The following is a 24438-nucleotide window of genomic DNA, read 5'->3' as shown; positions in this document are numbered from 1 at the left end:
TTAATCTGATTGAAATTGTTCTAATTAGAGATTAAACTTAAGTGTTTACAGGGACGCTGATCTGATAAGATGCGTTTACATGCACAAAGCATTTAATCACGGTATAACCTTTATGATATGTGCGCATAGTGGTTCTGCCCGCTGTAAAGTGAAGTGCTTAATTTGTCTGTTTTTTTTTTTTATCAAGGGCATGTTATAAACTCCTTCGAAAGTGCTTTGTGTATTAAAGTGTATTGAATAAAGACTTGGAGGAGTTAACAAAAAGCTTACTATTAAAGCTCAATACAAAACATTTATATTGTTTACACTTTGTGTACTGCATTAGAAAGTGTTTGCGTAAATGTTTAGTTAATGTGGCAATGCATCGGTTTGTACTCTTGATTGATTTAATATTCTTTTACAATTTCAGTTTAGTATACAATCTCTGACAAAGTGTTTACAATTAATGCACTGCCCGGACAAAAAAGTCGCACACACTAATATTTCTGAAATCATTGCAGTAAGCTTATGCAATGTCACAAAAGCTGCATTCTGTCCATAGTTGCATAAATTTCTCTGATAAATGGAGAATCGGACCAATGTGTAAAGCCTTTGCAAGCACATCCCAAAGATTTTCATTGGAGTTTAAAGTGGCGGCCAATCCATGTGTGGAAATTATGTCTCATGCTCCCTGAACCACTCTTTCACAAGTTAAGCTGATGAATCAACATCTTGGAATATGCCCATGCCATCAGGGAAGAAAAAAAATCAATTGATGGAAAAACCTAATTATTCACTAGTATCCTCAGATCATAACACTCCCTCCACAGGCTTGTACAGTAGGCACTAGGCATGATGAATGCATCAACTAATCCACCTCTCTTCTTACCCTGATGCACATGGAACAGGTTAAATCTAGACTTGTCGGATAACAAGGCCTTTTTCCAAGGCTCCATAGTCCATTTTTCACTCTCCCTAGCAAACTGAAGCCTTTTCCCCCCCAATTAGTCTCACTAAGTGTTTTTAGGGCTACACAGCTGTTTAGTCCCAATCCTGTGAGTTCTCTTCAAATAGCTGTGAGTTCTACTTTTATTTAATTTTATTTATTTATTTATTTATTTATTTATTATTATTTTAAAACAATTTGATCTCACTAAGCGTTTAAGTGATCTCCCATCATGCTCATTCAGGATGTTTTTCCAACCGTGTTTCTTTTTCGAAGATAATGGTTCACTACTATCTTTTCAGGTTTTAATAGTTTATTTTTCAGTAATTAACCCAATTTTAGTAAAAAAAAAAAAAATTATCCTTGTGTTCGTTTCTTTGACTCCTCACGTCTTTGTTATGACCATAGGATATGTCTTCTGACATGTGTGTTTAGAAAATGTGAGGCTACTTGCTGCATCAGTTGGAGATAAAAAAAAATGCCAGTTGAAACATGTTGATTACTATAATAATTTTCCAGACTGGAAGACTCTTAACTATTTGCTTAGTTAAATCCAGATGTCTTTTTGGCCAGGCAGTTCATATGAAATGACACAAATTTTACATATGTTTTAACATTAAAAGGTTTCAATATTACATTAATATATTTTTTCCCTTTTTTTTTTCTCTTACACAGATATTGAAGCTGACGATGCTTATAAACTCCCACCGGAATGGCTTGAGTGTGTGTGTGGACTAAAACTGAGGTAAGCTGAAACACACAGCATACTGATATATACCTACTGTTATATACATAGGCCAATCAGGAATTCCAGAAAAAAACATTTTGTTTATATAAGTCTGGAGACAGTCCACATGCTGAGCTTGTCTCTTAATATGTCCCCTAAAAATTTCCAAGGTCCTTCTTAGTGTTGAGTTAGTGAGCTACGTTACTGATGTCATGTTTATGCTTGGCTACACTATTTAAGGCTTTTTAAAACTAGTTTGCTTATTTACAAAGATTTTAAAACATTTTAAAATGATTTTCAAGTGTTACAATTATCAGTTAAATAATAAAAAAAAAGATAGGAAGAAAATTAAATGTAGCTAGCAGTCGTAGCTAGCTAGCTAAACTTTAACAAGCTGTTTAGTGTTTTTAGTCTGTTTAGTCTTTTTAGTCTGTTTTTTTTTCTTTGTTTCTATTGTTTCTCTAGCTAACAAAATGTGATACATGTATTCTTATATAGTTTTAACACGTTTCTGTGGCGCCTTTTATGGTTTTAAAATTGGTTTGGGTGGGTTGGAAAAGTCTACCTAAATAGCTAGCTAAATTGCTAAAATCACTGGTGTACTTTAAACAGTATTTGTACATGCTTATAGCACATTTTACACATCAAAAAGACTCAGATTAGACAAATCTGAGGTAAAAAAAAAAAATAAACTAAAAGAGTACCTAAATAGCTAGCTATTTAACCGGTTTCATAATGTTTCTCTCAGGTAGCCATACTTCTTACACAGAATTTGCTTGAGCTAATGTGGGCTGTGAGTATGTGTTGTGTTTTTGACAGCTTGTTGGGTAAAACCATTCCGTCTCAAAATAAGTGATGAATGAAAGTGAGAGCTGGCGCGGTTTCTGCGGAGATGTGACGCCGTTTCCTGTCAAACCGGGCTCGTGCAGCGAAAGAGGAACTCTTTCTTGTTTACATCTCGGCGTTCACACTCACATTGCGTTTGCGGTTTGAATTGCCCGTCTTTTATCAGTTAGCAACAAGAAGCGCTTTCCTATTTGCGGCCTCTAGGCCTCCTGTTTGTTTGGTTGCACTTTTGCCATTGAGGACAGGCTATGTGTGTATGTGTGTGTGCACACAACCTCCTCTGCCTTTTTCTGCCTTCACTCTCATGGGTCACATGACTGAAGAACCTCTCACATGGTGTTGCCAGGTCAGCTGTTTTCCCTCAGAACTGGGTCACTGGTTTCTTTAAAATTGTTGTTTTTTTTTGTTTTCATATTTCTGTCGGTATAGCATTGTGCAGCTAATAAACATTTTATTGGATCTTTATATCCTTATATTCCAACAGTTTGGAATCTATATTTTAGCCATTCTCTGAGTCTACTTAGTCTTATGGCTGTTCATCTATTTATGGCAAAATCTATAACAATAAAAGAAAGGAATGGTTATGGAAGTACGAATAAAGCAAATGTATATTTTTTATACAGATTTTGGATATCATAGCCTATTTGATGTCGTACTTCTGAAAAAGGTTTAAAGGGTGACTTGTGGGTTTTGGGATGGGGCGGTGATTTTGGGATGGCTCTGATTGGCCATACGTTTGTCTTGAGGATTTGGCAACCCTGGCCTCTTGTTCTAAGGCCGGTGTCAGAAGCCGGAGGAATTTTCACGCGCTGGCTGTGCGCTGCATGTGTGAGCTGTAAGTGTGTGTGGGCTTGCATTAACCGTTTGTGAGGACATTTGGTCCTTTTGATGCTCAAAAAATGAAGAGTTTTTACCCCTCCCAAAATGCTGTTTTTGTCTAAAAAAACAACAATAAATCAAAACCTTTATGTTTGTTTACCAAGTAAGGTGTAATATATGTATAGCTCTCTCTCTTCCGCTCTCTCTCTCTCTCTCTCTCTCTCTCTCTTTCAGTTTGTGTGTGTGTTAGATGGGGGAGGAGCAGCCTGGGTTGCTCACATGAGATTTGCATGGCCAGTTTGTCAGCTGTCATTAGGAGCAGATGACTTATAGGATAAGCTCCTCTTTAAGCTCCTCGTCTTTCTCTTCCTCTATCTCCCCCCTCATTCTCTTTCTGTTTCCTCGTGTAAAATGTCGTCCACTCATCCACCTTGCCTTCGAATTCAAGTGACACTACAGCTCTAGGTTGTGGAATAGATTTAAAAAAAAGACGTGTGTGTTTACTTTCTACAATCTCAGACTACCATACCTTGCAGCAATAAGAAAGAATAGCATGATGTGAAAAATCCATGGTAGCCTCTGGATGCTTTTTTGTTGAAGTGTGTGAATTGGGACACGACCATAGCGGTAGCCAGGGGCCTGTCGTCATGGTAACTTGGTATGCATTGTTAGGGCTGCTAAACATACTGTATAACTTTCTACCTTAATAAATCATCGTATTAAACAGTACGCTTTTTTCATTGTTTTCAGTTCGCACCGATCCCTGGCCGTCAGCATTCTTTATTTTTGGCATTCATTAGTTATCAACGCTCCCTTGGTTTCACATTTAATAGTTTTCTGTTATTTTCCTTTTCTTTTAGATTTTAGTAGAGATGGTATACCATTTCTTTTTCTAATGTCTATACTGAAGCCGTGATTATGATACCAAGTGTGAATCTGGTATTGTTTTCGGGTATTAAGTCGTATGCATTATTTTGTTTTATTAAGTGTTTACAGTTATGCGTTCACATAAAAAAATCACTTACAATGTAAATCTATACATTTTTACAAAAAAAAAAGAGCCAAAACCCAAAGAATCAACAATCAAGTTACTATTATTTATTCGTTATTTCAATCAATCAAAATCCAGTTGCCTTTTTAACTGAGTACCTGCCTGGTCACAGAAAACACAAATTTAGAATACACATTGGAAATGTAAAAAAAAATAATAATAAAAAGTGTGTGTATTTATGGCCTTATCAGTTTGTCTCTAATGAGCACACCGCAGAAGATGATGCCAAGGAAAAACTCCCTGTGATGAAATGAGAAACAAACCTTGAAAGGAACCAGATGCAAAATAAACCCATTCTCATTTTTGTCATATCTGAAAGCACAACCATAAATAAATATTTTGTAACTGTGCTTTACAGCATGTTTTAGTGCAATATATTAACTGGAAGTCCATTTTAGAGCATTTTCACGTGATGCAATTTTCACGATTCCCCTCCTTGCCACTCCACTGCTGGCCAGGGTTCATATTGCTTTTGCAAGGGAAGAGGAGAACAAGGAAGTTAACCTTCACGATTTGCCTAATTTTATTGATGTTTCCAAAAATAAAAAAGGTCAACAACAACACAGTGGCGTTCCTTCCTACTTTTTCAGTTATGACGGTCTAGGTCAGAGGATGAGATTGGCTCGTGCTAGGTGCACCTGGCGATCTACATCCGTGTTCGAGTATCTGATGAGTATAATATCTGATTTGATCTGGGCCCTCTTCAAACGGATTTGGGCATGGTTCCCAATTGTGGAACAATTGTGTTCTCACTAATCAAAATGGACCAGACTTTGGTGTCAAGTGTACCCAGAAATGATCCCGTGGCTCTAATGTGAAAACGCCTTCGTGAACTTTGTTGAGGCAACTAACTGTTGACTGGTGGAGGCTTTGGTGCAAACGTTGGTGTTTGTTCAGGAAATTTGTGCCCCAACTACTGGCTATGTCATGATTCATTAATTCCATTTAAAGGAGTATGTTGGAAACGCTTGCATGCACCCTAATATCCCACTAATAATCGCAATAGCCCAATTGGAGTAAAACTGCATCATGTAGACACCTGATTCTGAACAGTCTGCCCCAATCCAGATGATCAGAATGAATTATCAATTATATTTAGATATTTCTTATTAAAACAATAAGAATAATAACACTTCCCTGAACCCTCACAGCAGCATCCTACTCTCAGCAACACAAAGGACCCCTGACAGAGGTAACACAATTGGTTATAGGCATCATGGATTAAAAAACGGGTGTCCTGATCTCATAAAAGCCCTCTTTTTTTATCAAAAGGAAGTCCAAAGCTAGAAAAGACTACAAGACATCTCCATCATCCAATGACCTGACATAGGTCCTTGAATGTCCTTCCATTTTAAGGCAATAATATGTTTGGTTTACAACAAGCAGAAATTAATCAACTTTTTCTTCCTTCCATTTCTCGAAAAAAAAAAAAAAACATTGGCATCTACAGGAACAGCACATTCTGCGCGACTTAAAATTAACTGAAAGATTTCTTTCCAAAATTTCTGTATTTTCTCACACTCCCACATACAATGAAACAGTGTACCTACTTCACTATCATATTTAATGTGGTTATCTGGAATACTGGAGTTAAACTCATGCAGTTTTTCAGGAGTAATATACATTCTTGGCAGCTGTTAGACATTAACCTGTTAGGCAGTTCTTAACAGCCTGAACCAAGTGTTAATAGTTGATGACATCATGAGAAGATGACATCTCTTTTCTCAGGCGTCTGCTGAGATTTCTGTTTGCTGATCATATTTCTATCCAGATAGATAAGAAAGAGAGTTTTCCTTCGAATCCGTAAGGAGTATATCATACAAGTTTGATAAATGACCTTGTACCATGTAAATGGTTCATGGTGAAACAATAGAAAAAACGGAGGTTTAGAAGATGACTTAATCTGGGAAAATTTCTAGTTTAAACATACTTATAAAATAGTTTCATAGGGAGGTTTTGTTGTATTTGTCAGCCAGTTGTTCAAAAGACATGAAAATACCCTCACTGTGTAGATCCTTTGGTTTGACCAAAGTTTAAAATCCATTTCGGCTCTTCTTTGGTTTAAAATAATTGTTACCCAAAATTGGTGGGAAATAAGAAAGTTTATGGGCGTTTTCAAATTAGGACTTTGGGATAGTTTTCAAGAACACTTGCCCCAGGGGTCCCTTATAGGCCACTCAATCAAATACTTGGAAACGCAAAAGTTCAGAATTTCAAGACTTTCAAGATTTTATTTACTTTGATAGATAGATAGATAGATAGATAGATAGATAGATAGATAGATAGATAGATAGATAGATAGATAGATACTTTGTTGATCTCAAATGTAATTCCAGATATCCAGCTGCCATAGAGGCAGTAACACAAAGACAGGTTGTAGATGGCACATTGTATATTTAACATATAGTCTGTACACACAGAGGAATGTGAGAACTGACCAGTGCAATGAAAATCTAAGAACACTGCAAGCGCTATAATAAGTAAATTTTTAAGCATATAAATAAAAAATCAAAAGTTAAAAAATTATAATTTGTAATAATTTCAAAGGTTTTTATTGTTGTTTTTTTTATGGTGCATAAAGTTAGCGAAGTTATATATATATTCTTCACTCATCCAGGATAAGCATTTTTCTATAAAAAATGTATATAATATATATACAATATATGAAAGAAAATGTGTGTTTGCATATAGGAAAAAAAAAAGTTACACATAAAAATGTGGAAAAATAGGTATTTTCTACAAATATGTTTTTTTTTTTTGAGATACTGAAGCTGACACATAAACCAAATGTGGATCTTCGCAGTAGACATGGGGAAAAAATCCATTCAGTGATGTATCAAAATTCTATGTCACTAGGGCGCTCCCATGTTAAGGCTACTACCACCACTCAGTCGGGAGGGCTGAAGACTATCACATGTTTCCTCCGAACCACGTGACGCCAGCCGACCACATCTCTTCGAACTGATCACTTGCGCACCGTTGGGGGCGCCCTAAAACACTTGGAGGACAGGGCTATCCGCTCCTTCCGCTTGCGTGAGCTCACAGACGCCCCTGATTGGCTGTAGAGCCGTGCTTTATGTGGGAGCACTAAGTACCCCTCATCCCTCCCCTCTGAGAGAGCTCGGCCAATCAGCTCTCTCTAGAGCTCCGGCTGCGAGAGACTACAGCATCACCCGGGAAACGAACTCGCGATCTCTGGATGATAGGGCGAGCACTTTACCACTGCGGCACTCGGAGGCCCCAATAAATGTATTATTTGGAAATTTCTAAAAATTTATATCAAATCTAAATATTTCTAACATTATGATACTAACAGACTTATAATACAAACCGAATCGGCTCATAGGTATCGTGATCGTATCGGATGGTTCCTGATGATTCCCATCCCTAATTCAGGGCAGACTCAATGTTAAAAAAAGTTTTAAATGGTGTTAGGATTAAATACTTTGACCATGTAAACACACATCTTATCAGATCAGCGTCCTTGTAAACAGTTGAGTTGGAATCTCAAATCGGAATGATTTTAGTAATATTAAAGAAATGTTAACATGTAAACACAGCTAATTTTAAAATCAACTATGTTTCTAAACAGTAATCTCTAAGAAGGCGTAATGATTCAAATGAGCAGTTGGTCTTTTGGAGGAACCTAAGTTTGCTGGTCACTTCAGTGGATAACCGACTATAAACATCACACATGTCAGATGTTTGCCTGCTGATGAATCACACACTTGGTGTTGGACAAACTTGAAAGGCGACATAAGGCATTTTAATGCAAGCTGTATTCATCATCGTTAATTGGTTCAAGCGTCAGATGTGTGAGTCAGCAGCTAAACGACACGAATCATTAATCAGTTTTCTTATGAAAGACTTGCCTGCATTAAGATATTGTTTTTTTTTTCCCTTTTTTGAAAATCAGATGCAGTTTAACTAAATTAGCCTTATAACTCGAGTACAACTTGAAAGACTCTTGATGATTTCTCAAGATGGAATAAAGCACTGCTGAGGAGAAGAGAATGAATCTCTTGAGACTATACCAGGGGTCTTTTATTTATTGAACAAATATGCTTATTTGCGTAATGACACACCCCTACATTACTGTGTACGGTAAGCAACTAATTTCTACAAAGAACAATAGCTTGCTCATGACGCTTATTGCTTGATGTCTAAAAAGATTAACTTCACACACAATGGATTGGATCCTAAAAAGGATACTAAAACGAGAATATTATCTTTAGTTAGCAACATCAGCCTCACAGTGTGCAACAAGGAAATTTAACAAACTGTAACTTAAAGTTAAAGTAATGCTTACTTAGGATCCGCACCTGTGCCTTAGTATTTTTTTCACAAAATCAGCGAATTTGTTATAAGAAATGGTTAACACGCACACAAATACTGTAGGTACAAGTTTCGGGGGTGCAGTCAGAACATTTAATTATAATAAGCGATGACCATTGCTGCTTCACTAAGAAACAGATGTAAAGTGGCGACTCCTGGGTTAAGCTGAGCCTCGATCCGGAGGAGGGATTTATTACTGGACTTAAAAATCATCAATTCACAGCGCCTCAGATTAGAGGCGTTATGAAGGCCTTACAGAGCATAAGTAGATGGTACATCACAATATCAACTGTGCAAAGGAGATTATTGCATATTTTGGATTCACTTCAGCAATGCTTTCCAGTGTAGAAAGAAATAAAAATCAGGAAAGACCATGGAATTAAAAGGGGTGTATAAAATTTTGACTCTGAGCATATCTATCTATCTATCTATCTATCTACCTATCTGTCTATCTATCTATCTATCATGTATTTATGTTTTGGTCGGCACAGTGTTGTAGTGTATAGTGGTGTAGACCGTATTGTTGCCTCCAGGGTCGAGGGTTCGAGTCCTGGGGTCTGTATGCATGGCGTTTGCATGTTCTCCTCGTGCTTGGTTTGTTTCCTCCAGGTGCTCTGGTTTCCTCCCACAGTCCAAAGTCATGCAGATTATCCAAATAGGCGTTTACAAATTCCTCGTAATATGTGTGTGAGAGCCCTGCAATGGATTGGCACTCCGTATGGAGCGTATCCCACCTTGTGCCCCTAGTCAACTGGAATTGGCTCCAGGTCTCCGGCAACCCTTTACAGGATAAGAGGTATAAAGAGTGAGTGAGTGTATCTGTCAGTCTATCTATCTATCTATCTATCTATCTATCTATCTACAGTCTTATGCAAAAGTTTGGGCACCCCTTGATTAACTGAAATTAATTGAAAAGATGTTAACAGTCTCTTTTGGAAATGGAAAAAATGCACAATATTTTCAGCAAACATTGATACAGAGGTGTTGGCCAAATAGCTTAAAATGATGCAAATCGGTCACCTGGGTATGATCACTGACTTCCGGGAATTAAGAATGCTGAGTAGCTCCATCGAAACATTTAAACAACATGCAAGCTCAGGTTAAAGCTTATATAGTTAGTGAGTAAGCATCTGATAGGTTGATGTCGAGTTGATCTGTAAGTGTAATTATATTTGATAGGTTTCTAAAAGTGTGGTGTGTCTTCAATGAATGGAAGGAAGCAGAGCTCTCTCTCTCTCTCTGTCTTTCTTTCTTTTTATCTGTGTATGTGGTTGTTTTCTTTTTTTTTTTAATGTGTGTATGATCGAGTGTTCTCCCAGTGGCCCTCTGAAGTGGTCCTTCATGTTAAAGATTTATGAACGCGATCAGCTTTCCGGAAACGGATCGTTTCAGAGTCAGTTTAGAGCGGTGGAGCGATGGCAGAGTGCGCTTACGAGTGGAGTTTTATTTTCCTTTTTCTGTCTCGCCTTTTTTTTTTTTACATTATTCGCACTTTGTCTCTCAGAATGAGTCTCTTGTTTCTCTTTCACTCAAGTGCTCTCTGTTACTATGTCGGTCTTATTCCTCGCTGTCTCTGGATTTCTTTTGCTCTTTCTCTCTTTCTCTCCCTCTCTCTGATTTCAGGCCTGTGATTTAGGATGAACTGATGCCTACTTCCTTGCTTCCCTCTCTCCTCTCTCATTGCATTGCAGACTGTTGTTTTTTTCGACACTCCCCTTCATTTTTTGATCCTCCTCCTTCTTGCTATTTCTTTGTTTTTGAATCTTCCTGCTTATTTCTCTCTCTATCTCTCTCTGTCTCCCCCCCTCGACTTTCTGTCTCTGATGCCTCCCTCAATCCAGCTCATACGCTCAGCAAAAGAATGTGTGATTTCAATTCATTCATTGCACATTTGTTTTTTTTCCCCTTCATTCATTTTGTCAATGGATTACTATTGAACGCTTCAGTTAGATAACAAGTAAAGTCTTGTATAAGATACGGTTTTAAACTGAAGATGCAGTAATGTTTTCCAAAATGCATTTGTCCTTGATTTCTTCTGTCCTGGTTTTCTTTGTCTGGAGCAGCTAAGAAATGAGACAAGGATACACAGAGGCGAAGTTAAAGAACTAAAAGGCATCTGTCCCTCTTTTCTTATGTTAAAACGTGCCATTTGCTACTTAGACAGATTTTAGTCATATAGTGTGTTTTTTATTATCTTCGACTGATAAATTCTTCAACTCCGCCGGCCTTGGTTGCTTGGAGACCTAGCCGAAGAGTTGTACTGCGCACAACAAATAAATATACAAATGTATCACATAGCTAGATATGTTTGCTCCTTTCTGCTTCGGCACAGGGCAGCGGTGCACACTCGGAGCAGAGTGCTATCTACCCGCTTCCTCATCTAGACACCCATGTGATTGACAAGGGAGAAAGCATGGGTCCTTTAAACTCAGAAAGCAAGGACATTTTTGCTGCCTTCACTCCCAGCCATGGATACGGCGAACAGCTTCATTTTGCTTAGTTTCATCAGCGTTATTATGTTGCTGCGGGTTAATGATTCTTAAAAGATGCTCCGTGATGCGAGCACAGTAATGAATCAACCGTGCAAAACCTTGTTTTACTGTCAACTTGATAACTGCTTGGAAAGGAGCATTAAAGTGCATTAAACTGCATTAAAGGAGCAGGGTCAGTAGACGGTGTGATTTGGAAGCAGAACTTGTGCTGTAGTCACTGTGTTAAAGTGCAGCATTTTGGATTTACCCCAATTTCTGTCCCGCACACTCCTCTGCCCTGGAAACGACACAGACTACCTGCTCCTTTAATGCACACTGTAACAGTGTATTGGTTTGCTTTCTCGCTATGTTTAACGCCTTTACACTCCAGTTATTCATTCATTCATTCATTCATCTTCTATACCGCTTATTCTGCACAGAGTCACGGGGCCTATACCAGGAGAATTCGGGGACTAGGCCGGGTACGCCATGGACAGGGTGCCAGTCCATCACAGTGCACATAAAAACACACACACACACACACACACACACACACACACATAAACACTATGGGTAATTTGGTATCGCCAGGTAGAATAATCTGAATGTTTTTATACTGTAAGAGGAAACCGGAGGCGGGACTCAAACCCTCAACCCTTGAGGTGCGAGGCCACAGTGCTACCTTAAGAGTTATTAAATGTTTAGAAAATACAGCATTTTTGCATTTGTCTGGTTCCATCAAAAAGAAGTAGTGTTGCACATTTTAATTGAACTAAAATTTAAAGTACCTTTGCAGTTGTTTAATGTCAGTATTTGTTTTGAGCCGTATTTAAATTTAAATTTCACTCGCAATGTGTCTGTCTCCACAATGTGTTTTTCAACTATCATTAGATATTAAAAAAAAAAATTTAAGACACTTCTTACGTAGGCTTTTTCATAGCTGCACGGCCGAGCCGTGTATAAATCTGCAGCGTGGTTTGTAATTTTCCAGCCTTCTGCAGCTGCAGTGAACAAGCTGGCAGGAAACATACAGCTCATTTGACAGTAAGAAAGGGAAGTGAAAGTTTGTCAGGAAAAAAAAAGGTTAAAAAAACAAAGCGTAGAGGCTAAGAACGAGAAACACATTAGTTAATATTTCTGAAGTATTTTTATGTTAATTGGCTTAGATTTTTATTTATTTATTTTTGTAAAAAAATAAAACAAACAAAAAAAGCTTTTAAAAAAATACCAACCGCTACCATTTTCTAAAAATTACTTGCTAAATACTCTGATTTTGTAAGATTATCATGTCTCCTTCTTTCAAATTTATGGGTCACTCGGTGCAATATCACCACCTACTGGAGTGGAGTGTGGAGTAAAAGATTGGTGTGAAAAAAAACAATGAATACCTTGTAGTATTTTAGTACTTGTAGGATCAAGTGTTTAATACTATGATGTGTACACAATCAACAACACGAGTTACACAGCATTTAAAACATTATTAGACACTTTAATAGTTTAGTACTTTAAAACCTGTAAGATATAGCTTTTTGAAATAATTAACTTAAGTACCATGCAATTGAATTAAGTTGAAAATCACACGGCAAAAAATCAAATCTAATCGAATTTAATCGACAGTCTTAATACGATTCGCAGCGCTACTGAATGTGCAGCGCTCCAATGTGGATCCATGGAAATCTTTATTTTAGAGTTAAAGGGCGGATAAGGGAAAAACATTGAAAAAAATTTAAAAACATGCGCATATGGTTTGTCATTGGTCTTGCACAGTTCCAAGATGGTGGAATGTTTTTATTAGATATTTTCTCTTGCATTGTTGACTGATTTGTGACGGACGAATTGCAAAGAAAACAAAAAGCATGCTCTGTGTGCATATTATGAAAATAAAAGGCAATGCCAGAAATGGTGAAAAGTTCATGGGTCGAAATCTCAGTGACCATGCCCCATGTTCTGTTTTATGTTTTGCATGTCATTTCGATTGGGAAATGGTCTGACATTAGCGTCCCAAATTGCGATCTTCCATAACGTATTAGGGCTTTTTTTTTTTTCTTCTTTTTTTTTTGGAGCACTGTTTCGTTCACGCTCAGCATGAAGTCCGGTCGTACGTGACAGAAAGGGCAGTGGTATTGCGAGGGCAAAGGCTTTCAAAATGCCTGACTCAGCAAGCAAGAACGCGCCTCCACTGTGACTGTGGATATCTTTCTGCGTTAAAATGTCAGAAAGGTTTTATAAACCCTGCGCCGTAAACATGTCATTATGATGTCAGGGCAGCTGTCGTAGACTCTCAGGACAGTTCGTGTTTAATGGCGTAACAGGGGCGTGCATAATGAATCTTCTAAGCTATTTGCATCATGAGCCATTCCTCATTTTTTCACTTTCGAATAAATGAAATCAGGTTGGGTCAATTAAAGAAATGGGAACACATGTTTTACTGAGGCAGATTGCAAAGTAAAAAACTCAGCAGCAACCTTATTTCCCCTCTCGTCTATCCCAAACACTCAGCATTCAGTATCACCAGTATAGCTAATCACCGGTCTGGTCACCTACACCTGTTTCTCACTGGATCATGCCTTGATGCGTTAGATGTTTTTTCTATGCTTGAATGAAACATTCATTAAAACTGTCTCTTTGGAGACAAAATATAAAGAAATGTAGAGTGCCTCAAGACTTTTGCACAGTACTATAAAACGCTGCATATGCTTTGCTAAGTGCTCTAGAGTTACAACACCTGCTTAATACATTATGTTTTACGACCTGTTCTGGCAAATAATTCTAACTGTCGTAATGCTTAATGACAGGTTTAACATCACTAATGGTGCTCTCTTCAGCATGGAAGAGCCGTCGGGAAATATTTCATAGACTAGGTGAAGTGTTGGAGTTGAGGGAAGAAATGTTATGAAATCTTGAAATTTTGAAGAGAAAAAAAAAAAACTGCAAGAAATAAACCAACCCTGCAAATGAAACTAGCATGAGGATAGAAAAGGAAGGTCCTTATTCCTGCTGTCATTCTAGTAACTATTCCTCTGATTCATGATTCATCCTGCTCCCAGGACTACTCTACCACACTTTAAATACTGGAATATACTTGTGCCATCAGGGAAGATGTTTTTTTTTTATTTTTTATGATGCAACTTTACTGGGCGTTGAAGTGATCTCTTGATTACTCTTACTCAATCTCTCTCATCGTTCATAAAGCTTAAGCTTATCCCAGGAAACTTAGAGCACGAGGCACCAATCTACCTCAGGGCACACACATAAACACACACTCATTCATTCACACCCTCCGAGCAATTTGAAAACACCAATTAGCCTAATCTGCATGTTTTTGGACTGTGAGAGGAAACCGGAGTACGTGGAGGAAACCCACCAAGCACAGGCAGAACACGCAAACTCCATGTACGCAGAGGCGGAAATCGAACCCGGACCCTGGAGGTGCAAGGCGACAGTGCTAACCCATTCCTGATGAATTTAAAATCGATCTTTTCAGGGAACTTCCCTTTCTGAAAATGATCAAAACAGATGGTAAACCACTAAGCCACTGTGCCACCCTACACTATACACTATTTACGCATTTTTAGCACGTGTGGTAGAAATAATAATCATGATGGATGACAGAGATGCGTGCTGCTTAATAGCAGTAAAATGTAGGGTTTTTTTTAACTGATTTTGATTTTACGTTAACTCTTGTATTTGAAGTTATTTTGTATCGTTTACCAAAAACATTTTTTATGAGAAAACAAATGTTGTAAGGAACGGACTACATTTACTTACGTTTTAATTAATTTTAGGTTTAAAATTGTACCAAAATCTGGGGAAATGTAATATCGAATCAGGATATTTATATAAACGTGATACTTATAAAATCGCAATTTTAATAAATTGGTACCTACCGTAGGTGTGATAATATCATGTTGGGAAGTGACTGGTGATTCCCATGACTATTACATAGTAGTTTTTTTTATTAAAAACAATGTAATAATAATAATGATAATAATTATAAGGGATGAGAATCATCAGGGACCAGCCTATACAATATTACATGGGTGATTAATTTATGTGATTTTTTTTGCAGCACACTTTGTTAATATCCCAATTCAATATATACAGTATATTTTTTTATTTTCTTAAAATCCTAAACAACTTCAGCAAATAATTTGCTCATACAACACACAATGTTGTGATGCCTGCTAATGTGGGAATAATTTAGAGTGCGCCACCTGGAGGATTATAGAGGAACGGCAAAATTCTACCACCTCAAGTGGAAATAAGTGTGGCGATACATGAGATTTCACACAAAAGAATCGCAATACATAACTGAATCGATGACCCCCTAATAATAAGAGTAATAATGCTGTTGTTTTGGCTTCTGAGTAATTATAAATAGAAGTATTAATAATTGCTAATCTGAAAAGAAAATGACTGTGTGTATGTGTGTTAATAAGCGGTTTGTTAGAATTATGGTAGTGTTGGTTACGGTTCTGGGCTTCCAAAGAATATCTATGAAGAAAAGACGTTTCTTCTTGCTGCACAGAAGCGGACACGTGCCCATAGAGCCGTTACATGTGCATGAGACTCTAGAGGGTCACTGTGAATCAATACAGCGCTCTACTGAATGATAACCTTTACTCTGTGATGAAACCTTTCTATCCTGATGGGTGTAGTCTCTTTCAGGATGACTCCGCCCCCACCCCATCCAGAGTGCGCCAGAGGTCACCGAACAGTTTGACGAAATCACATGCTATGGCTTTCCACCAGATTTCTGTAGGAGCGTGGATTTGATCTGTTTTATTTTATTTATTTTTATTTATATTATTTTTTTTTTAATTTGTCAGTAGTTTACATTGTTCAGAAACATGGACGGTTGCACAGAAGCTGGAGGTTTATTCATGTTGCGAAATGATTTGGCTTTAACCACATGTCCAGAGGGCGAAAGCTGTCGAAAGCTCCCCGGGTCGGCTTGTTTTGATTTCGGTATCATTCAGGAAATGGGGTTGAAGTTGTGTTCGCTGTTTCCCAAGCGCGACCTCGACCGAAGTGTTTGCTTCGCCGTTATTCAGTTTCTATGACCAACTGCGATTGCTCCAGTCAGCGCCGTAGTGCTTGTCAATCATGACTGGTTGCTGCACTTCCTCTGGCACAGGAAGCCTGGTGCCCTTGCTCCTGGTGGCACACGCGGGTCGAGACGCTGTCTTGGAGCGGGTGTTCGAATAATGTTGTACGTTTCTAAATGGCAGTTTATCAGCATGTGTCTTGATAAATGTGCATGGAAATGTCTTTTTATGATTGCTGGTAGGAGCGAAGCAGCTTCTCATGCCGTGTGTTATGTTTGAACTGGTGTGTCTGTGTTCTAAAGTAACTGCGCTCTCGTTGCAGTGATTTGATTTCTCTCTCTGTCGTTTGGGTAAAGTAGGCCACTGCAATCCAGCAGGGATCCAATAGCAGCACTCGCCTTACGTAATGTGTGTGTGTGTGTGTGTGTGTGTGTGTATGAGAGCGCATGCACGCCAGGCCTTAACAGCGTGCCAGCCTCATGCTTTGGCACCATGCAGCCTTGTGTGCGTGTGTGTCTCCACCTACTTAGCTCACACACTGCAGATAAAGCACAGCTCAAAGGAAGCACTAGCCAATGATGAATGTTGCTTTATTAACGCCTGCTTGGTAAAACAGATTAAGCTAATTATCAGAAATGGTCCAGATTCTCAAATTTACAGTTATATTTAAAGAAAAAATGTTTTTTTTTATTAAAAGCCCTGTTGAGCGCACGTGTCCCGCCCTAATAATATTTGAATCTGCTATGGATTGATTCACTTGCATGTGGTAAGGAGTTAGGGCGGAGAATAAACGTGATTGGACGAAGTGAGGGAAGTGAGAACCCCTCGACACGTCTCACGCAGAATCAGATCATCGCCTTCACGTAGTTTCATGGACGTTTTAATGCACTTCTTAATCTCTTTAAACTCCAGCTGGCTGACGGTGTGGGTGCAGGAGTACAGTACCATACAGTTACCCAGCCCTCCTAACAGCACAGAAAGTACTGAGCATGTGTGTGTGCGTGTGTGTGTGTGTGTGTGTTAAAAAATATAAAATTGTCAATACTCTTTCACTGACACATAAATAGTTTGACTATTTCTTTCTTTCTCCTACCTTTTCCATTTCATTCACATTTTTTTCTCTCCTTTTTTCTTTTCTCTTTTATATCCCTTGTCTCCTTCCTTTTCTCTTCCCACCTTTCCCACTTTTTTATATTCTCCCTTTTCTTTTTTCTTCTTTCACTAATTCTACCACCTTCCTTATTTTACTTTTCCCTTCTCCTTCCATCATTTTCTTCATTTTTCTGTCTTTTTATTTGCTATCACTTGTTTCTTTTTCTCTTCCTCCTCCAACCTTTGCCTCTTTCTTATACTGTATTCTTTCTTTTCCTAACTTTTTTGTTTCCGTTACCTTCCTTACTCCCCATTTCTCTATTCTTTCTTTTCTCGTCCATTCTATTTTCTATATTTTTTCTCTTTCTTATCCTTCATTTTCCCCTTATTATCTTCCTTTTTATTTACCTTGCTATTTTCTTTTTAATTAACTTGGTAGTTTCCACCCTTTCCTTATTTTCTTTTTTGCACTTGCCACTTTTTTATTGTTTCTCAATTTATTTCTTTTAATACTTACTTTCAACACTTCTTCCTTCCTTTCTTGATTCCTCTCTTTCCTTTCCCTCCATATTTTCCTTCCCTTTCTGTTCTCTTCCTTATCCATTTCCTTTTAACTTTCCATTTATTTCCTACCCCTGGCTTCTTTCTCTTTCTTCTTTCTACCTTTCACTTTAGTTTCCTTTTTTTCTCTTCAATTTCTTTCTTTTTTTTTATTTGTTCTTTACCTACTTCTGTATTTTTCCTTTCTTCTTCCATTCCTTCCTTCTCTTCTTGTTTCTATTTCCTTTTTTACTTCATCCTTTTTTCTTGATTAACCTTTTTATTTCCCACCTTTCTTCCTTTTGTTTTCTCTTTGCACTTCCCAACTTTCTATTTTTTTTTTTATAAATTCCTTTTTATTTCCTGCTTTCATTGCTTCCCGTATTTTTCCTTCCTTTTTTCCCCCTCTGTTTCTTTTCCTTATCCCATTTTTTCCTTTTTTTTTCCTTTTCCTTCTGTTTCTATCTCTTTTTCCTTTCACTTTGCATTTCCTTTTGATTAACGTTTTAATTCCTACTCCTTTGTTGTAGATCCTCTTCCTACCTTTGATTTTTTTTTTCTTTTCCTTTCCTTTAAATTTTCTTGTTTTTCCTTTCTATCTTCTTTACCTACTTTACCTAATTTCTTGTTTTAAAAAGTTTTAATCCACACAGGATTTCCTTCAGGAAGCACTCCTTTTAATCCCCTTGATTGTGTGTGGATGCTGGGTAAATTGAAGTTGTCGTATGAGCAACACTCGGCTAAATATTCTAACACAGCCAGTTGCTAAACCAAAGTCATCGCTGAAGTCACAGCATCTGAAATACAGTCGGTTTGTGATGTTCTGTGGTTTCAGACCAGAGAATACGAAAGAAGCTTTAACATGAAGCCTTAAAGCAGGAGTTTTTAAGCGTTGTGTTCCAAAATCACACAGCACGTTCACTTCCTCCTCATTTATCAGCTCTGATATATATGATGATATTCAGTGACCTATTTGCTGAAGCTCCCATTAACCAGTTTTTTTTGCCTCACTATGCAGCGACATCTCGTTCTCGAGTCCATTACCATCTGTGACGCTTATTAAAATGCATTTCACCTTCAATAATTCATTACGGCTCATTTCCCTGTTCTTCCACACGCGTTCAGGGATGCCTATGTCATTTCCAGCGGACGCCGGTGACCGATAATCAGACTTGATCTCAACCTCACTTTTTTTTTTTTTTTTTTAATCTGGTTGTTTTGGCAGACTTTGTCCATTTACTGCCTTTTCTTTAATGCTATTAAAACACTTCCCGTTGCTTTCAATAATATTCACTACACTCCTGTGTGCAAAAGTTTGTATCCCTCTTGCTTTCTGGGTTCAAAAATAAATCGTACACCTCTACACTACAGATTGTCTACAACAAATATCAGTAAGACCAGATTGCAATATTAGGGCTTTCTTTTTTATGATCATGAATATGAATACTGCCCCCTGCTGGGATGGAGAGTTCATGTCACATATCAGGTGTCATTTGCAACGTTTTCAAGCACATTCGAGGATGATAAGTGAGAGTGTGTGACGGCATTAAGAAGGAAACACGATATGATTGCAAAAAAAGTGAAGAAAACAGTTAGTCAGACACAATTTCACAGATTCACAGCAAAGATAAAAAAACAGTGGATTGACTATGTAAGGATCATATTGGGGCATGTGCATATTGGTGTTTTTTTTTAATCTTTTACTTCAATCTCCTTCCTGCCTTGCCATCTTTTTCTCTCAGTGTGTGTGTGTCATTTCCGTTTTCTCTCTCTCTCTCTCTCTCTCTCTCTTTCTGTCTCTCTCTCTAGAGAACAGACCTATTGTAGAATCTAATTGATTGACTTTGCCTTTGCCCCACTTTTCCGCTCAGCGCCTTAGGCCTCCCAGCGTCGACCATGTGATCCCAAGCATCTTTTGCTTTATTAAGAGCTGATTAGCTGGGATCTGCACCGCATCATTAACTGATTTTTTTTTTTATGGTAGAAAAAAATCACTTCAGTAGAGAGATTTTTATTATTTATGTATTTATTTGTTTATGTGGATAAAATAAGCAGCGCATGTATGTGTATTGCACACGGATAAACTGTTGAACTTACACCATCACGTGTGCTTTAGTTAACGTTTTCCTGTGTCCTGGTTGAGTTTTGGAGGTTTGGATGATGTTTTAAACCATAAATAACACTCTTGCGCTAATAAAAGCACAAACTGGCTTGAAGTGCTGGGATGCAAATGTAAAATCCATATTATGATTGATTTTTTACCATACGCTTTCTAAAATATTGCTTTATTTTATGTGCCACAATATAATTTTGTAAAAGTTTATCAGGATATCAAAGTTTTGTCATATCACTCACCTTTCTCTATGTGAATATGTATTGTGGTGTTCAAGTCTATATGCTGACTTCTGTGTGTGTGTGTGTGTGTGTGTGTGTGTGTGTGTTTTCTCTCTGCAGTTGCTGATATGTATTAAAATGAGTGGCATAGGGGAAAACTCATCCGACCCTGGTAGGGTCGAGTCTCAGAAACGCAAAGACTGCTCATCAGAGCTCCTGGGGCCCAGGTAAGTGTGTGTGTGTGTGTGTGTGTGTGTGTCACTTTCTGCTTGGCATTTTTGGTTTTGTTGTTTGTAAGCAACATAAGCATCATTATTCAGAGATAATTCTGAGTCTTTTTTTTTTTAAATTGGAGCATCTAAATTTTAATACAAGGGGCGTTCAAGTCAAACTGGGACTCGTGATGAAATTTTAAATTTTTAGAAGACTTCATGAGAGTCTCTTAGCTGCAGTCAAACTTTTGAACGGTGCGAATGTACGTATGTGAATGATTCTCCCCGAATTGCGACATTTCCAAATAATAAAATAAATGAAATTATTATATAATATATATATAATATAATATATAATATAACTAAATATCTTTACAAAATAGCAAATTAATCTCCGCTTTTTTACGATATAAAGCTTCTGAAATAAATACCTACTGTAGGTAACATCTGTATGTTGTATATGTAAGTAAACTATTTCCTGTGTAAGATATACTGTATATTCAGTCGGCCTCCAAATGACTCAGCAGATAAATAACATTAGAACATGTGTACTAGAGGTCTCACTTTACCATAAACTTTATCTAGCAAAATAAATGTAAGAAACTTATATTTTTTTAGCCTCTTGTTTATTTGCTAATTATATATGTTAATAATGCAACATTAAATAAAACAGCTAAACTAACGCGCAACGTTTGCTTCCCTGTCCAACACTGCTGAAGACCCCCCCCCCCTACACCCCCCACCCCCTTCTGTGGTGTCATTTGACTCCATGCGGTTATTGGTTTTTGCGGCTGATTGGTCAAACGGAGTCATGTGATTATAGATGCTACATCTGATTGGTCAAACAGTCATGCGGTAGATCCACCTGCTGCAGTCTCTGGCAAAAACAAAGAGTGTAATAAATGGTTAGAAAAGTAACGAGTCGAGTGTAGCTGAATGTCGCGGAGTAAGAGTAGTGTTTCTTCTTCACAAATCTATGCAGGTAAAAGTAAAAAAGTATGGTGCGTTAAAACTACAAATAGAAGTACATTTTTTTCAAAAAGTTATTTAAGTAAATGTAACAGAGTAAATAACTCGTTACTACCCACCTCTGAGCATGGGATTATATAGGGAAATAAAGGTATTTTTTTTCTTCTCATAACTCTGTTATTCTGCAGCAAGCAAAAGTCCCGGTTTGACTTTTATAATGATTAGTTTTACATTAACATAGACTGTGAAATGAGTGTAAATCAATTGCAAATAAGGCCTTTAGTTTAGGAACTTATGCACTGAATTTTCTTTTCTTCTCAACAGCCCTAAGCGAATCACAGAGAAACGAAACCGCGAGCAGGAGAATAAATACATTGAGGAACTCGCCGAGCTGATTTTCGCCAACATCAACGACATCGATAACTTCAATGTCAAGCCTGACAAATGTGCAATCCTGAAAGAAACTGTGAAACAGATCCGTCAAATAAAAGAGCAAGGTAGGAGCGTGTAACACACCTACTGTACTGTACACACTAACGTGCAGGTTGCAATTACACAATTTGTTTCTATGATGCTGTTTTGTGTAATGCCACCTGCTCGAGTGTTTGTTAAGCATAGCATCAGGTGTGTGTGTGTGTGTGTGTGTGTGTGTGGATGACTCATGCCAATGCTGGGGGTTGTTCCTGACTCACTGTATGCGTGTGTGAGTGAGAAAGACTCATACACACTAGTTATGTAATAGTGAGCAATGTAATGCAAAGCTCTCACTAGTGGCTCTCTCTCTCTCTCTCTCTCTCTCTCTCTCTCTCTCTCTACTCTCTCTAATTTCACATTCTTTTAGTACAGTAGCATCAATTCAGGGAAGTAGCCACTGGCACCAGCCTGTTGTCATGGTAACCTTGGAAGCCTTCATTCGCCTTAATCTAGCTACCGCCACTTGCTAAATACTTAGATATTACATCCCACAAACAGAATAATACTTTATTTTTTATATTTAGCCTGTGATTGATCAGCGTGCCTCCAGTGGCGTCATCATGTTGTGGAGTGAAACGAACGTCAGAGATCCAGTGGGAGTGAAATAGTGGAGGAGAGCCTCAGTGATGGAGCACTCCTCTAGTGCAGCTGCTACACACACACACACACGCATAGTGTAGATAGCTCTGTCATATGGTGAAGCGTCATCCCAGCACTGTTAATCTACTAATCAGGATCTGGGCAGCACATTCGTGATACATTCACCTCCCTGAGATATGCTGATTAACCTAATTAGATGAACATTAGACACAGTATATGTGAGGGTGAGTCAAAAATTTATCTGCACTCTGGTAGTAGAATTTATTTTATTTAGGACAAATACAGCATTTTTTGACATAATCTCTTTGCCTTTTAAAACCCTATGTTTATCAGGCAATATTATAAAAATGTTTTCGGCTGAGCTGCGCGCCACGAATGCACCGCTGTCTTCACTTCTTCATCAGAAATGAATCTTCATCCTCGTAGGGCTGCTTTTAGGGGATCAAATAAGTGAAAGATCAAGGGCAGAATACAGTGTGCGGTGTGCATCGTCATGCAAGATCACAACGCCTTTGGATAATAGTCCTCTGTGTTTAATCCAAACTTAATAAGCATATGCTTAAATTCTCAATAAGCATCTCAATCTAACAAGCATTGTTAATTGGTGAACTTTTTCCCTAATAATGTTCCAATTCTGGCCTTTGAGAATCCCAGAAATCTGTAAACACCAATTTTCAAGCTAATGGTTGACGTTGGAACTTTTTCCTGGTCGGCGATTGAGGATGTTTCTGTTCCATACTCTGCTGTTTACACCCAGGCTCATCGTGATGAACAGTAATGATTCTCTTTATGAAACTTTCACCTGCCTTAGAGTACCTTTTGAAATTTAGCTTGCAGCTATTCGTATGCTTCTGTTTTTTTCTCTTCTGTGAGTTGTTTCGGTACCAACTACACTCTCAGTCTATCAAAAAAAAATAAAATGAACCACTGCACCCTAGTCTTGTTTCATGTAAATCAAAAGTGTGGCATCCATTTTTGCTTGCATCGCAGTTACAAATAGATGACAGAATTATTTACAAGTTTCTTGGTAAAATAGCTCTTAAGAGAGCTAAGGCTGAAATAAGTAGTTTAGTACATTAATCTGCAGAAAACTAGCTAACTGCGCTAACGATTATTCAGGGAACATTTCACATCAAGTCCACAAGGTAAAAATAAGTGACTTCCATAACCTACAGACATTTATAGCTGAATTTAAATAGCTTTTTCTTTTGAGATAGAGAGGGATTTTGTCCATAGATCTTGATGTTTTGAGACCTAGCATTTATTCACAGTTCTGTGAGGGCACTTAGCCGCCATTTTTGGTGCTCCTTCACCACAGTGTAAACAAACACCACTTTTGCAAATGAAGTGCCCAGATTTTTATTTCTTCTATTTACAGTTATAAGGGGACTGATGCGTGTGTGTGTGTGTGTGTGTGTGTGTGTGTGTGTGTGTGTTATCTAGTTTTGAGTAAAGAAAAACATGCCAGACAGTTTTAGTGAGACAGTTTTATTTGCAAACATTGGCTCGCTAGCTAACATAGCTAGATTAGCCTGGTTAATTTAAGGTGTAAAATAAAGTACTTTCAGAGTGTGTTATAGATTAGGATGAGAATCTTTTTTACGAGGATCTTTTTAGAATAAGTTAAAATGGATTATCTACAGGGAAAAATAATCTGTTTTCAGACTGGTTTAAAACCTTAAGAAAAGTTGTAAAACAATGTGTGCATCCTGCACTCTAATATGTATTTACTTTTCCCCCCTAATCCACCTATTATTATTTTTAGCTTGTTTATTAACACTAAACTATTTTATTGCTTTATTCTGTTTGATTTAAGTTTCATTTGATTTGACCCACTAATGTCTCTCTGTCTCTCTTCACAGAGAAAGCGACTGTGTGCAGTGAGGACGAGGTGCAGAAGGCCGACGTCTCGTCCACAGGCCAAAGTGTTATTGACAAAGATGCCCTCGGACCAATGATGCTGGAGGTGTGTGTCTGTTCCCGTTTGTGGTTTCA

The 24438-nt window shown here is 37.8% G+C and overlaps 1 protein-coding gene across 2 annotated transcripts in view; it reads left to right on the top strand.

The window, feature by feature from the left end:
• ncoa2 (nuclear receptor coactivator 2) overlaps positions 1 to 24438 on the top strand; it is a 68452-nt gene that overhangs the window by 19518 nt on the left and 24496 nt on the right. For both annotated transcript variants that reach the window (XM_053487680.1, XM_053487681.1), the window contains exons 2-5: positions 1601 to 1670; positions 20309 to 20415; positions 21694 to 21866; positions 24306 to 24409. In XM_053487680.1, the coding sequence (XP_053343655.1) occupies positions 20327 to 20415; positions 21694 to 21866; positions 24306 to 24409 (366 nt within the window). In that variant the 5' untranslated portion in view covers positions 1601 to 1670; positions 20309 to 20326. The remainder of the gene's footprint in view (positions 1 to 1600; positions 1671 to 20308; positions 20416 to 21693; positions 21867 to 24305; positions 24410 to 24438) is intronic.

This window comes from Clarias gariepinus, chromosome 26 (genome assembly GCF_024256425.1).
Source record: "Clarias gariepinus isolate MV-2021 ecotype Netherlands chromosome 26, CGAR_prim_01v2, whole genome shotgun sequence".
NCBI classification, from domain to species: Eukaryota; Metazoa; Chordata; class Actinopteri; order Siluriformes; family Clariidae; genus Clarias; species Clarias gariepinus.
This window is presented reverse-complemented; position numbering and strand designations above follow the sequence as displayed.